At 36.7% G+C, this 13,231-nt stretch overlaps 2 protein-coding genes across 4 annotated transcripts in view; both read right to left on the bottom strand.

The window, feature by feature from the left end:
* The window catches only part of cnot1 (CCR4-NOT transcription complex, subunit 1), a 38,028-nt gene extending 35,285 nt beyond the window's left edge, over positions 1 to 2,743 (bottom strand). The window contains exon 1 of the mRNA XM_051689609.1: positions 2,604 to 2,743. The gene's annotated coding sequence lies outside the window, so the exon portion shown is untranslated. The remainder of the gene's footprint in view (positions 1 to 2,603) is intronic.
* Positions 2,744 to 3,789: 1,046 nt separating this feature from the next.
* Positions 3,790 to 13,231, bottom strand: part of kdm7ab (lysine (K)-specific demethylase 7Ab) — a 54,668-nt gene continuing 45,226 nt past the window's right edge. For 2 of the 3 annotated variants that reach the window (XM_051689066.1, XM_051689067.1), the window contains 10 exons: positions 12,034 to 12,120; positions 11,360 to 11,605; positions 11,116 to 11,240; positions 10,332 to 10,528; positions 9,872 to 9,960; positions 9,616 to 9,788; positions 9,298 to 9,446; positions 9,036 to 9,103; positions 6,991 to 7,264; positions 3,790 to 6,857 (listed from right to left, as the gene is read on the bottom strand). In XM_051689066.1, the coding sequence (XP_051545026.1) occupies positions 6,769 to 6,857; positions 6,991 to 7,264; positions 9,036 to 9,103; positions 9,298 to 9,446; positions 9,616 to 9,788; positions 9,872 to 9,960; positions 10,332 to 10,528; positions 11,116 to 11,240; positions 11,360 to 11,605; positions 12,034 to 12,120 (1,497 nt within the window). In that variant the 3' untranslated portion in view covers positions 3,790 to 6,768. Of the gene's footprint in view, positions 6,858 to 6,990; positions 7,265 to 9,035; positions 9,104 to 9,297; positions 9,447 to 9,615; positions 9,789 to 9,871; positions 9,961 to 10,331; positions 10,529 to 11,115; positions 11,241 to 11,359; positions 11,606 to 12,033; positions 12,121 to 13,231 lie in introns of those variants that run through there. The other variant, XR_007896251.1, reaches the window with a different exon arrangement.

Here is a 13,231-nt window from a genome sequence, read left to right as displayed (position 1 = left end):
GACCAAACCCGAGCGTTTCAGACAGAGGGCCAGAGACAGGGTGGAAGATTATTATGTTACTAAATTATGACAAATTATGAAAAAAATAATAATAATTTACTAACATTATCAGAGGACCTCAGGGAATATAATAAAACTATATCTAAAAACAACTGCAAAAAATTGCTGTTCCAGCAATTCTGAGAAAACTTCTCGTCACCTTTGAAGGAATGGAATGTGTAGGCTGTACAAAGTAACACTTATCTTTAACAACGCTATCAAAGTGGGTAGCAGAAACAAAGCCCCTACAACATGGCCTGCCATCTTGATTGTTTTGGTTTGAACGGATCACATGGCAACAATTACGTCATCATTGTAAAATATCTCAATTTTCCCTGTCAAAAATGGGGTCTCAGTGTGGAGGGAAGGTCAAAACGTAGAGGAAAAAGATGCATTTCAAACTAAAACGTATTAATGCAGATGTGGCCTTCAGCTTTTATTTACTATTACTAAGTCTTCATCTTATGAGTGTACATGACATTAAACATATCAAAAGTACAGTTCTTTTTTTTTCACTAAAACTTGGACAAATTTACTGAGTGCATCATCATCATCCAGGAATGCTAACTCATGAGCGGTGAAAAAGTCATAGCATGTGTTCCAGATGTATAATTTCTGTTGATTTGTTTGTTGTATTTAAATATTTTTTTAAAGTGTTTAAGCTTAAAGTAACCCTTTCAAGTGATTTTAATAAGGACAATTTTGAACATTTTACTGAAAAATTTGGGCAAATTAGCTTCAGAAAAAGTGACTTCAGCTGAAAGGTGAGTAGTTTGCATCAATGATCATCATCAACAAAAAGAAAAACTTACTAACACCCTTTATTAATTATTTCAGTTTGCTGAGAGAAATGACCCCTTAAGTATAACAGTAAACTGTAGTACTAGTTTCAACCTTTTGGTTTCAATTTTCTGTCAGGTTTCTGTAAATAACGAACTGAAAGGAACTGAACTGTGGCTGCATAACCGGAAGTGATATTTACTCCTCAGACTCTCACGGGCCTTGACTAAAGTTGAAGGGTCTTTCTTACATAGTAAATAAGAATTTGGTATGTGCGCTTCCTGCTACAGTTAAGCCGTCGTTGTTTTCTACAAAGTAAATTCGTGAAGGAAGACCTGTATAAAACAGTGACATATAGAAACAAGCCGCTTAGACACTTGATACGAGTACAAAGATTGAACGCGACCGGATGATGTGTGAACAATCTAACTTAATTCAAAATGTCTTCATACAAAGTTGAAAGTACTAACAGTCAAATACTAAAGGTCGTAAAAATGATTGATGGATGTTAACAAGCAAATTATAGTTTTAGTTCCATATGTTTGTCCCATAAAACTACATAACTGACTGGTCAATATGCAAAATACTTTAAATAACAATTGTCCTGCATAATAACAAACCTGTCGACAAATTGAGTCACTTACGACTTAAAAACAAAAAAAGTTCATAATGACGTAAATTTGACTTTGAACCATCAAACACTCACAACTTGGCTTTGGGCAACACTATAAGCCTGTTAGCTTACCAAGTACTAACTCATCCAACATCCAAGCTGCTTGTTATTTATTAACATCTCTATTAAATTTCAATATCAACAGCTCTTCAGCTACACTTAATTTACCGTGTTGTCATGAATAGAGCCACAGCCAGACTTTTTTAATCGGACATCAGACATGCTAATCTGAAGCTGGCTAACAGCTAGGCTAAGCTAATAGCCTAAACCTCATTGTTTCTAGCGGTGAGTGAGCACTAGCATGTTGGCTTGCCTGTGCGCGACATGCCCAACTGGAACATCTAGCTGACAGTAACCAGATATTTGATTCAGTTTGCTCAGAAAAAAAGGCTGCGCAAAGCACAACAAACAAGGCCCGAGTTTTCCCAACTATAATGCATCGTTATGCCACTATTACGATCTCCTCGTGCAAGTTTTCGTACTAGTGAAATACTGGAATGATTCAGGCAAACACTCCCTGACCATATCCTTCTTTGGCATATTCTATCATGCATATGGCGAATATACGGTATCCAAAACATTAAGCTCATATGCAACGACATAGCAAAGCAGATCCACGGTGATATTAGCGTAACATCTACTAAACAAAAATGTGAATTGATGTTAGTGACTGAGAGCAGCCGTACAGATTGCATCCAGCTACACTTTTCGTTGTCAGGGCCTCCCTTAACATATTTATATGGCTGAGGAAAAACTGGGCTCACCAAGCAAGGCAACAAACTCGGTGTCTAAATCAATCCAATGACCATGTATCTATCGAACTCACCCCACGAGCCTGAATCACAATCAGATAATTTTCAAAAAATTTAACTGATGATCTCATCAACCGAACGGCAATGGAATGTTGGAAGTAAATCTTCCAATACGTACGGGGTCAGTCGAGTTTTTAGGGCAACGGCTGTGACTTTTTTGGCCGTTAAGACCAGCAAGGCAAGTTGATACACGCTAGCCAGCTAACGTTAGATTAGCCGAGTAGACAACATATGACAACCAATTCATAACTGTAACGAGATTGTCCACAAAACCAGATCGCAGCGAGCGCACGCGTTACCTCAATTGTGGAAAAATTACGTGCGGATGATCATTTTCGTGGTATTTCTTCGTTCTGTTCTTGACGGATAAAAGGTCGCTTTCTCCCTCGTTTAGGTTTGGATTTTTCAAAATAAAATGGCGACTGTCACGGCACGCGCGCGCACCCAGTGCGGCGCTTATTGAGCTCGTGAACGAGCTCGCGAATACGCGAATGATGCACGTTGATGCATGCGCACAAATGGTGCAAAGTGATGGAAGTTTTGCGCGGATGCAAAAACACACCTGTTACGGTGCGAATAGATTGCCAATTACGATTGAATTACGATTACGGCTATATATTTTTTTGTCATAGGTATTTTAAATCAGAATTAGATTTTTTATGAATCATTTTTTTATTGTTCCATAAAATTCGAAATGATCTGTTTCTGAAATTATCAACTCAATTTAAAAGCAAACCAAACTAATTCTCAATCCTCCAAAACAAACAGGTCCTGATATTCTGATACTATATGGAGCAATTTTATTTATACAGTGCAGGCTTGATTAAAAATTATTAATATAAGAATATAATAATTATTTGCAAATTTACTTTTTCAAATTTAATCGAATCATTTTACACAAACTATTTCTAGGTCCAGTTAATAACATTAGTATTATTTTTTTCTCATGACGTCCAGTTTTGAATGAACTCATGCAGCTGGTTAGCAACGTGCTGATTCTCTTAAAGGGATAGTTCACCCAAAAATGAAAATGCTCTCGTTTACTCACTTTCATGCCTTCCCAGAAGTGAAGGACTTTCTTTCTTCTGCAGAACACAAACGAGATATTTAGAAGAATATTTCAGCTCTGTGCAAGTGAATGGTGACCAGACATTTTAAGTTCCAAAAATCACATAAAGGCAGCATAAAAGTACTCCATATGACTTGAAGCAATGCAATTACTTTGGGTGAGAAACAGATCAAATACTTTCAGAATGTGAAACTGGATATTTATTGTAAAAAATGACATAAATATTGATTTTTGGAGCTTGGAAGGTCTGGTCACCATTCACTTGCATTGTATGGACCTACAGAGCCAAAATATTACTCTAAAAATCTTTGTGTTCTGCAGAAGAAAAAAGGTCATAAACATATGGGATGATATGAGGGTGAGTAAAAAATTAGTGAATACAATTTTTTGGGTGAACTATCCCTTTAAATATCTGTTAACTAAACACAGAGAAACATCATAGTCACTCATATAACTTTTAATATATACAGGCCACATTGTACAATTGAAAATCCCAATTCAAAGAGCCATAGCTGTGGATTTCAATGTCACAAATTATTCAACAAAATTATACGACCATATAAAATTTCAACAGTTTAGGGCATTGAAAATGATAAAGGACACACCATAAACAAAGACACATAATTGATTGCAAGACCAGAAAATGGAAAACATAACCAAGAATGGCAAATAAATACTGTACAAGTACTGCATGGTACAAACCCTGCCTGCAGGCCAGCAATTTATTTTCAACTTTTTTAAGCATATTTTGATATTTTGTGTTTAAAATATGAAAAGTAACAATAAAAAACAGTGTAGTGTAACATAGCTATGCAGGACATGGTTAGTGCAGTGCAGCATTTTCTATTTTTTGTAAGAAAAAGCTCCTCCAATTCCTCAAACAAACATCTCACCACAATCAAGGTGTGAGCAACAATGTTCCAACTGCAATTCATATGTACTTAGGCCCAAATCCTAGTCAAACAAATAGCACCATAACAAATTAGGATCAGTTATTATGGGAAACAACAGGTGCTACATAAATGGCCTGATAGTTTTCCAAATTTATATCTGGAATAAATCATTTTAGAATACCTTGGCCGATGGCATACATTAAAAGCATGTTAAAAATGTCCAAACTTCAAAGTACATTAGAATACTCAAAAGTATTTCACAACGACTTAAGAGATTTGATGTGTGTGTCCACCTTTGGGTTGATTGAAGCCTTTCAATCTAAGCCCTTAATAATCAGTATGAAATCTGTCCATTAGAAAATGCCCTGAGCTGCTATTCCTGTACCTCAGCAAGTCATTTTAGCTGCAAAGTGAATGAAATCCATCATGAAAGTCCTGGAAGCCAATGGAATGTGCGTTATTGCCTGAAACGTTTTCTAGGATATGTGAGCTTGAGTTGCTGAAATGTTTTAATGAGAACATTGTACAAAATGGAAGAACCCCCCCCCCCCCCCCCCATTTCTTTCATGGGGATAATTACCACAGGTAACCAGACATATATTGAAATTTTACTTGAACTACAGGTATATCAGGTTAGATAAAACAGCTCATTTAACTGAAAGCAAGACAGACCTGAACTTTACGATTACAATATTTGGCATTCATCAAAGGGAATCCAAAACCTTGAGCTCTAACTTGACAATTACCTGAGGTCTTTCACACCAAGCAAAACCAGAGTAAACTACCTCAAAAAAAAAAAAAAAAAAAAAAAAAAAAAAAAATCACACACATATATCTTACAAAATGTGAGGCTGTCACCCTCTTTCAATAGTGACTCATACACATTGTTGGTAAAATTAATTGCAAAAATTCTCTGTTGATTAAGACATTTTACAAAAATAAATACTCTTTTCAATTCTTTGTAAAAAGATGAGTAGCCAAATACAATTTCAATGTAAAAAAGGTACAAATTTTCCCACACTCTGTGGCATCTCAATTTCTTTTCTCACTATACACAGCACCAGTTCAGACAGTGTTTCAATGCTTCAGAATTTGACAAGACATCAAAACTTTATACTTATGGAGAACAACAAAGTTAATTAAACAAGATATTTGGAAAGTAACAGGAGGTGACAAGATCAGTTTAAACAAAACTAGTTTCTAAAGGCCAGATTCATTATTTACCCTCCAAATACTATGAACAAGACACCTTGAGGTAAAATTATATTGGTTTTAACAGATCAGAATGGAAACATACTGGGCAGGTAGTTTGATTAAATATTGTATCTTCTTATTACAAAACACACACTGCTAGTATACCAAAGATAAATTTTGTTCTTACCCACAATGCAAGATACAGATATGGCTGATAAAAAAAATAACAAATAAAAAATAATAATTGGTTGAGTCTGTGCACCAAATATCTTTTTTTTCCAAACAAGATAGATGCACTGTATAACCCCAAATTCAAACACGCCTTCTAACAATGCTCAAATTAATGCTCAAATTAAATAAAGTAATTGTTCTCTTTCATAAGTAATAAATACATAATTTTATAACAGTATGTAACAAAGAGAATAAAGAAAAAAAAAAAGATCAAGCGCCAACATAAAAACTGGAATAAATTAAGGGAAAATGTCTTCTTTCTTGTCTCCTGGTACATTTGTTCCATTTAAGAGTCAGTCCCCAGATGCCCACTAGGTGGCAATAGAGAACCAACTATAACTACACAGAGCTCCTTAGCAGTTGGCACGCAATATAAAATATTATAATACAAGATGAATACAAATGCTCACAAATATAATTTTTTTTTTTTCAATTTCTCTCAAAATGTGAAACTCAGCCCATTGATTGACAGAGATGCAGGTTCGTCCTATGGCGATTTTAATCTTCTGAGGAAGTGTATGGAGGAACGTTGCCCTTTTCTTAATTAATTTGCTAGGAAAGAGTTGGATGCAGTCACAGAATGACATGACAAAAAAGTCAAGCACCTTTATGAAATCATTTCATCGTGTAATTGCCACCTTATATTTAAGTCATGGAGATTTCAATGTAAAAAAGCAGAAGAATCCTAGCATCATGCTAGTCTTCGCTTTTGTAGCGCAAATTAGATTTTGGATAGCATATCTGAGAACAAAACATGGTTTTATTTCCTTGTTGTCCTATTTAATTTCAGGTGACTTGTTTCTTTGGACACATACAAACAGAAATATAGTAATCCATATCCATGTTAGTTGAAGTGCATTTTATGTTGTTCTCGAGCTTCTTAGCAGTGAAGAACCAAATTTTTCGGGTTGACTGGTATCCAATTCCATGCTTTTGACCCAGTGTGTAGAACCATGCACACTTTATACCAGTCACCATAAAAACACACTCTCCGTGAGTGTTTGTGTGAATACACGAACACTAGCATGCACTCTCAGCATCCCAAATCTTCTGAATGAGCTGCTGATATCATCAGATCTACAAGAAGAAGGGGTTGTGTCTGCTTAGTTTGAGAATCTTGCCCAATCGCTGCTTAGCTGTGGCCATGCCTTTCTTAGGACGTTTACCTGAAAAGAAAGAAAAACAATCAAAAAATTAGCAAAACCAAATAACTTAAAGGTGAAGTCATTTTTTCAATGTTAAAATACTTCCTCTGAAGTTGTATCTGTAAAGAAATGGACATTAAACCCTAAACACTACCTTTGGTAGCCTGATTGCTGATTGGTGGGGGATTTGAGGCAGTCCTCTTTGAGGGATGTAGGGGTGGCGATAGAGATGTCTCACAGTATTGGTAGCGCATTGTGGGGCTGTCTTCATCGTTGGTTGGGGAGTGTGTGCGACTGCTCCAAGCTTCACTGCTGCTGTTGCTGCCACTGTCCTGACTGTCCATGAAGTTCTTGTGTTCCTGGATCCTATGCTTGAGTTTGGCATGACAACCTCCTTCTCCTGAATGCTTAAGCTCCCTTAACTCATCCTGGTGAACAGAGGGAAACATTTAACAACTGAAACACTGGCTGAATTCAGAGACTATTTAACAGAGACGTGCCACTTCTATTAAGGACCCGTTTCTCCTGGTATTAAGATGCGATTCGGTGACCCGATCACATGTGGTCAGCCCTAAATACAGGTCTAAACGGGGTCTAAACCGTTTTGTGATCAGATCACAAAAACCACCTACGAATGTGGTCAAAAACGCATGTGACCACATCGCATTTGAGGTGTAAACACTAATCCGTCCTGTAAGCGTCCTGTCAAAAGTGAATCGGCATCCCTCACCTGTCAGTCAAATGCTGCGCTTAAACAAGAGTTTAAAGTTTGCCGGTTACAAGCGATTTTAAAAGGAATTAACCGTCTGTTAGAAAAAATTTAAAAAGCGGATACATACACAAACACGAGAGCTTCATGGATCTTCTTTAAGGCCCAAATATACTCCATACGAAATTGAAGAACGAACGGGTGTGACGTCATTTAGAAAAAAATCTGGCCAAAAAGACGGTGTTTTTGCGTTCGTTTCGGTGATTCGTAAAGGCCCTAACATAATGCGTTATTATGTGAACGCAGACGCATCTTGCTACACAAGCTCGATTTCACGCGTCGTTGCGTTGTGAAATGTGTCAGAACACAATTCATAACCTAACGCAAGTACGCGCTGTATTCTCAGCTTTGCCGCAAGGGGCTCTACAGCGGATTTTCTTTTTTCAATCAACAGCTGTCATGGCGGAGCAGCAATTTGAGGAGAGTCTTGTTGAACAAGTTAGATTATACAAGAAAAAATTTTCTATCATCTTTTTAGCAAATACAAAAGCTCACTCCTCAACTGTCAACATGTTGACAAAAATACTCTCAAGTGCCATCTGTGAAAGCCATTTACATATCTCCCTTTTTTCTTTATTCTGCACATTAACACTTTCATACGCTCATCTTAGCAATAGTATCAGTGTTATCATAAATTACAATAACAGTGTAATCGGCACATATCGCTGTTTACACCTGGTCACTAACGGTCAACGGATGTAGAACGGAAGTCCAGCCTTACAGGTAAAAGAGCCAATCACCTTTTAGGTATAGACATCGCCTGTCAATCAACTCGAGAACACGCATGTGCATTAGCTATACAAGCAGGGAAAATTGCGGATTTTTTTTGTGCGTAACCTGAGGTAAAGAATCACAATTTATGATTCCATTGTTGTCAGATTTTACTGCTAATTTGAAATATGTTCTTTGATCGTAACCTTGACCAACACTTTTTGATATTTTGGTGTTCCCCCATTCAAGTAGACAGGAGATGCATTTTCATGACTGGAAATATTTTCCGAGACTATTCCAAAGATGGCCGCCAGTGGACTGACTTGCTAAAAAAGACTTTGCTGAATTACAATTTGATGTTACTTTTGGGAGCTTTTTTTTGCTTTTGGGTCCTTTATTATGCTTTAAGTGAGCCACTATCAACTGCCATTGTATTAAAAAGACAGACTGCGAGATTCATTAAAACATCTCCTTGTGTTCTCTGCATAAGAAAGGAAGTTCCTTTAAAGAGCCACACAGATAACAGAAAGGTAGCAGGTTTGAATCCAGATGGTAGTAAACTATATATTTGTGAGCAGGAACTAAAATTCCACTCCAGTCCTGTCGCCACCATGAAATTGGTCAAGACACCTAATTTCAGATTGCTCCAAGAGATGTTTCCTGAATTTAGTGTATACATGAAACTCCAGTTTTAATTGCATTTTCATCATATAGTTTACCTGATTGCTCATGGAAGAGCTGCTGTCTGAATCCTGGTTCTCATCTCCTGTTACAATCTCCTTTCTATCTGAGAAGGGAAAAAAAAAAAAGAGGACACAATGAGTCTGATGTACAAAAATGCATAAGATTAGGACAGTGTTCTTCAAAAAAAGCAATGGCCTCTTTCTTTCAGTTTTCCCACTGGTAAATACGAGAAATATGGAAGAATTCTGGTTCTGTATCACTAGTTCCTCATTCTCTATGCATAACATGAACTCTTACTGTAGTCAGAGAAGGGACGGTTGGTTCTGGACCACCAGAATTCTTGTGAACTGGTGGGATCCTTTGATTGGTGAGAATACAGCAGACCTGCCATAGAAAGCATTCCCTGGATGGCATCCTCTTCTGTGCTTGGTGAGGCAGAGGGATCACTGGAAATGTGATTGAACATAATTTGACCAGATGCCAAATCTATGCATGTCCATAAAATGATACATTTTGCGTAAAAATGGCCACGAACAATGAATCAACAAATTTGTGTACATCAATACAATAATAAAATGTAATTATGACAGAACACAACTCAAATTGATGCCTTACCTTTTAAGACACTTCTCAAAATCATCCAGTCGTTGTCTGGAGTGATGCATGTCTGTCGTGTAGCTGGAGCTACATCTGGTCTCACTTCGGTTGTCTCCATTCCGCCTCATTGACTTTTCATCTTCTTCTTCCTCAGACGAGCTTTCCGATTCCTCCTCGGAGCAGTTCTTTTTCTGCATAGATGAAAAGATTAAACGTTGAACCCTAAATTCAAACCCTAAGCTCTTACTATGCATTAAGCGTAATCTTAACATACCCGTGAATTGTACTCCTCCTCTGATTCAGAGTCTGATGAGACCTCTGATTGTTCTGATTCTCTGTTGCTGAGATCTCTTTTACTAAGATCTGTGGATAAGAACAGATAAAATAGCTCACTATACTGAAAGGGTCAATAACTTCAAAATTGCTGAAATTAAAATACAATAAAAATGACATTTATTAATACATTTATTCAAAATTCACTACAAAGTATTTAAAAAATATGAAAAGCACTTTTTTTTTTTAAACAAAGCAGTCGGTAATCAGCCAACGCAAATACTCTCAAAATGACCAAAATAGTGGTTGATTGACCACCTTAGCTGATAAATTGGTATATCACTAGTAAAATTGTGTAAAATCATCATGATTTAGTATGCAAACTACCAGATAACAACTGAACTCTGGCAACAGCTAATTTACATAAAACAAACTTTGATAAATTTGACTTTTGAGGGTACCTATGAAGGACAGGGGCTTCACTTCTCTGGCGACATGACTGTGCTCATCTTGCACCACCTCTTTCATCTGAATATCCATTTCCTGTTCCTCTTCTTTTGCTACAATCTTAATCTTGAGTGAATCCCTCTTCAGATCTCTGGAACCCTCTTCTTCCTTAATCCTCATTCGCTTTTCTCCAAGATGCTGCCTGTCATCTCTACATAGGCAACCAGAAGAAAAAAAGAGGGACTTGAGCATGTACCCAAAACCAAGTGACAAAAAAAAAAAAAAAAAGAGAAACAAATAAAACATAAATAAAAACACAGAAACCTGAATAGTCACAAGAGGCAAAAAAATTTTCCCAAAATCACAAATTTTGACACAAACTCTAAATCAAGGCAGTGTTAATTTTCTAAAGTTTTTAGTCATAATTTAATCTTTTAAATGTCTTAGTCATTCATTTTATTTATTTTTACTGACAAAAATGGGATATAATTTAGATTTTCCTTAAGAAAATTGCTAGTGCATTGTTAATATCCTGCAGTATTTTTTTGTTGTGTAATATTTTGTCAACAGTATGTTTTAATAAAAATGGCTTGATTATCATTATGATGCATCTTTTTCATCTAATTTTCATTACTGTTGACAAAAAAAAAAAAAAAAAAAAAAAAAGGTCAGTAATTAAGATTAACACTGCATCAAAGCCAGCCCAAGTCTTCTGTAATGGTAATGCGGTGAATCATAAACTAGAATTTTTGAAGCTATGGATTAATGTACGTTGATCTTGTGGTTAATCTGGTTTACCTGATAATTCGCCCATTGCATAGCACGAGACGCAGGTCACAGCCCAAACTCTGCTCTGCCATTGCAGCCGATGCTGTGGAAACCTTGTTGAACTTGCCGTTGACATTTAGGTTAAAGGTCGCATCCTGAAAATAGAATGATAGAACTTTGTAATAATAATCCTAATACATTTCCCTGGTCATCAATCACTGAGATTGTGCATGTGGTTTACAGTATTCATACTTTTGTGTCTATTTCTATTTACCTCCTCGTAAGGACCCATCTCCAGTCGTTTTAAGACTTCTTGAGTGTGCTGCTCAAAGATGTCTAGGTTGGAGGGGACTTTGGGGCCATGAGAGTGATGATGATGGTGGTGGTGGTGGTGGTCACGAAGACGTCTGGCGTTCCTGCGTGCATGAGACCCTCTTTCATGCGATGACCTTGTTGATGGGCATGATAATCTTTCCTGAGATTTCATTGGCTTGCTTCCACAATTCCCATTCTGATACTCCTAGTGTTGGAAACAGCATTGTAAGTTCAAATAAAACAACTTCAAATTCTAGTGTATAAACTACAAAAGTAAAACAATAAATCAATTATTCATGAAAGTAAATATAAAAAAATGAGTCCATGTTTAGGCACAAAACACATAATCTATCCTAAAAATTGCATTTGTTTTTAGACCCATGAAAAGGTTAATGCTAAATATCTGCATTTAATCTATAAACTTATTCTGTCAGCTTTTTAGGAGACAAAAGTTTACAAGCAAATGTAGATGGCTCAAAGCTAATATACATGGAAAATGTGAAATTTAGGCCACCCACTGTATATGTAAATATTTGTTTTGACCTTTTATAGAAGCTATTTCATTTAAAAGTGCAAATTTGACTGATCTGATTATGTAGTAAGTTTCAGTAGGTTTCATGCTGTCGGACATACCTCAAGGTAGTGGATTTCCTTTGTGAGCATTTTAATGAGATGATTGGGTCTGATATGGTCAGGGACCTCGCTGGCTGGCTCTGTGACCTGGGGAAGATGAGCACACATGGCAGACAATAAGGGATTTGTGCCAGAGAGCAAACCTCATGTTTCCCACCCATTACCACTGACACCAGATATCAACCCCTCTGAGACTATTGGCCACATTATTCAATCAGGGGATTACAATGTACAGTGAGATAATAGCAGGTGTTTTTAGACTGGGGTTAATTTAAAGTTTATGTTAAGACTGAAGGTTTAAATATAGGAGAAAGTGTGCTTTTTTCGTCTGTGTTACACCATCCGACAGGCAAAATTGTATGTCTGATTGCTTAAAGGGATATTTCACCCAAAAATTAAAATTCTCTCATTTACTCACCATCATGCCAAACCAGATGTGAATGACTTTCTTTTTCTGCAGAACACAACGATTTTTAGAAGAATATCACAGCTATGTAGCTCCATACAAAGCAAGTGAATGTTGACCAAAACTTTGAAGTTCCAAAAAGCAAATCAAGGCAGCATAAAAGTAATCTATAAGACTCCAGTGGTTTAATCCATGTCTTCTTAAGCGATCTAATCGATTTTGGGTGAGAACAGACCAAAATGTAACTCTTTTTCACTGTACATCTTGCCATTGCAGTCTCAAGGCACGATCATGATTTCAAGCTTGATTACACTTCCTAATGCTTGACGCATGCGTAGAGCACTAGATTGCGCTAGGAAGTGTAATCGAGCTTGAAATCATGATCGTCAAGGAGACTGCTGATGTTAAGATTTATAGTGAAAAGGAAGTTACATTTTGGTCTGTTCTCACTCAAAACTGATTGGATCGCTTCAGAAGACATGGATTAAACCACTGGAGTCAAATGGATTACTTTTATGCTGCCTTAATATGCTTTTCGGAGCTTGCAAATAGTCACCATTCACTTGCATTACCTGGACCTACAGAGCTGAGATATTCTTATAAAGGCTCCGATATACTTCCGGAGAAGTTCTTCTTCTTTCTTTGTTTAGGGGTAAAAACAAGTTCGAAAAAGCAGAGCAACGGTATTCTGTTTGCAAAAATTCAGACACCAAACACACCGCTGTGGGAGCCGTTTAGAAGTACGTTTAAATATTAGGATGCTCAGTAAAACCTTAACTAATGTGACATTAA

The sequence above is a fragment of the Myxocyprinus asiaticus genome, chromosome 46, assembly GCF_019703515.2.
Source record: "Myxocyprinus asiaticus isolate MX2 ecotype Aquarium Trade chromosome 46, UBuf_Myxa_2, whole genome shotgun sequence".
Taxonomy (NCBI): Eukaryota; Metazoa; Chordata; class Actinopteri; order Cypriniformes; family Catostomidae; genus Myxocyprinus; species Myxocyprinus asiaticus.
Note: the sequence above shows the minus strand (reverse complement) of the source record. Positions and strands in the feature narration are given on the sequence as shown.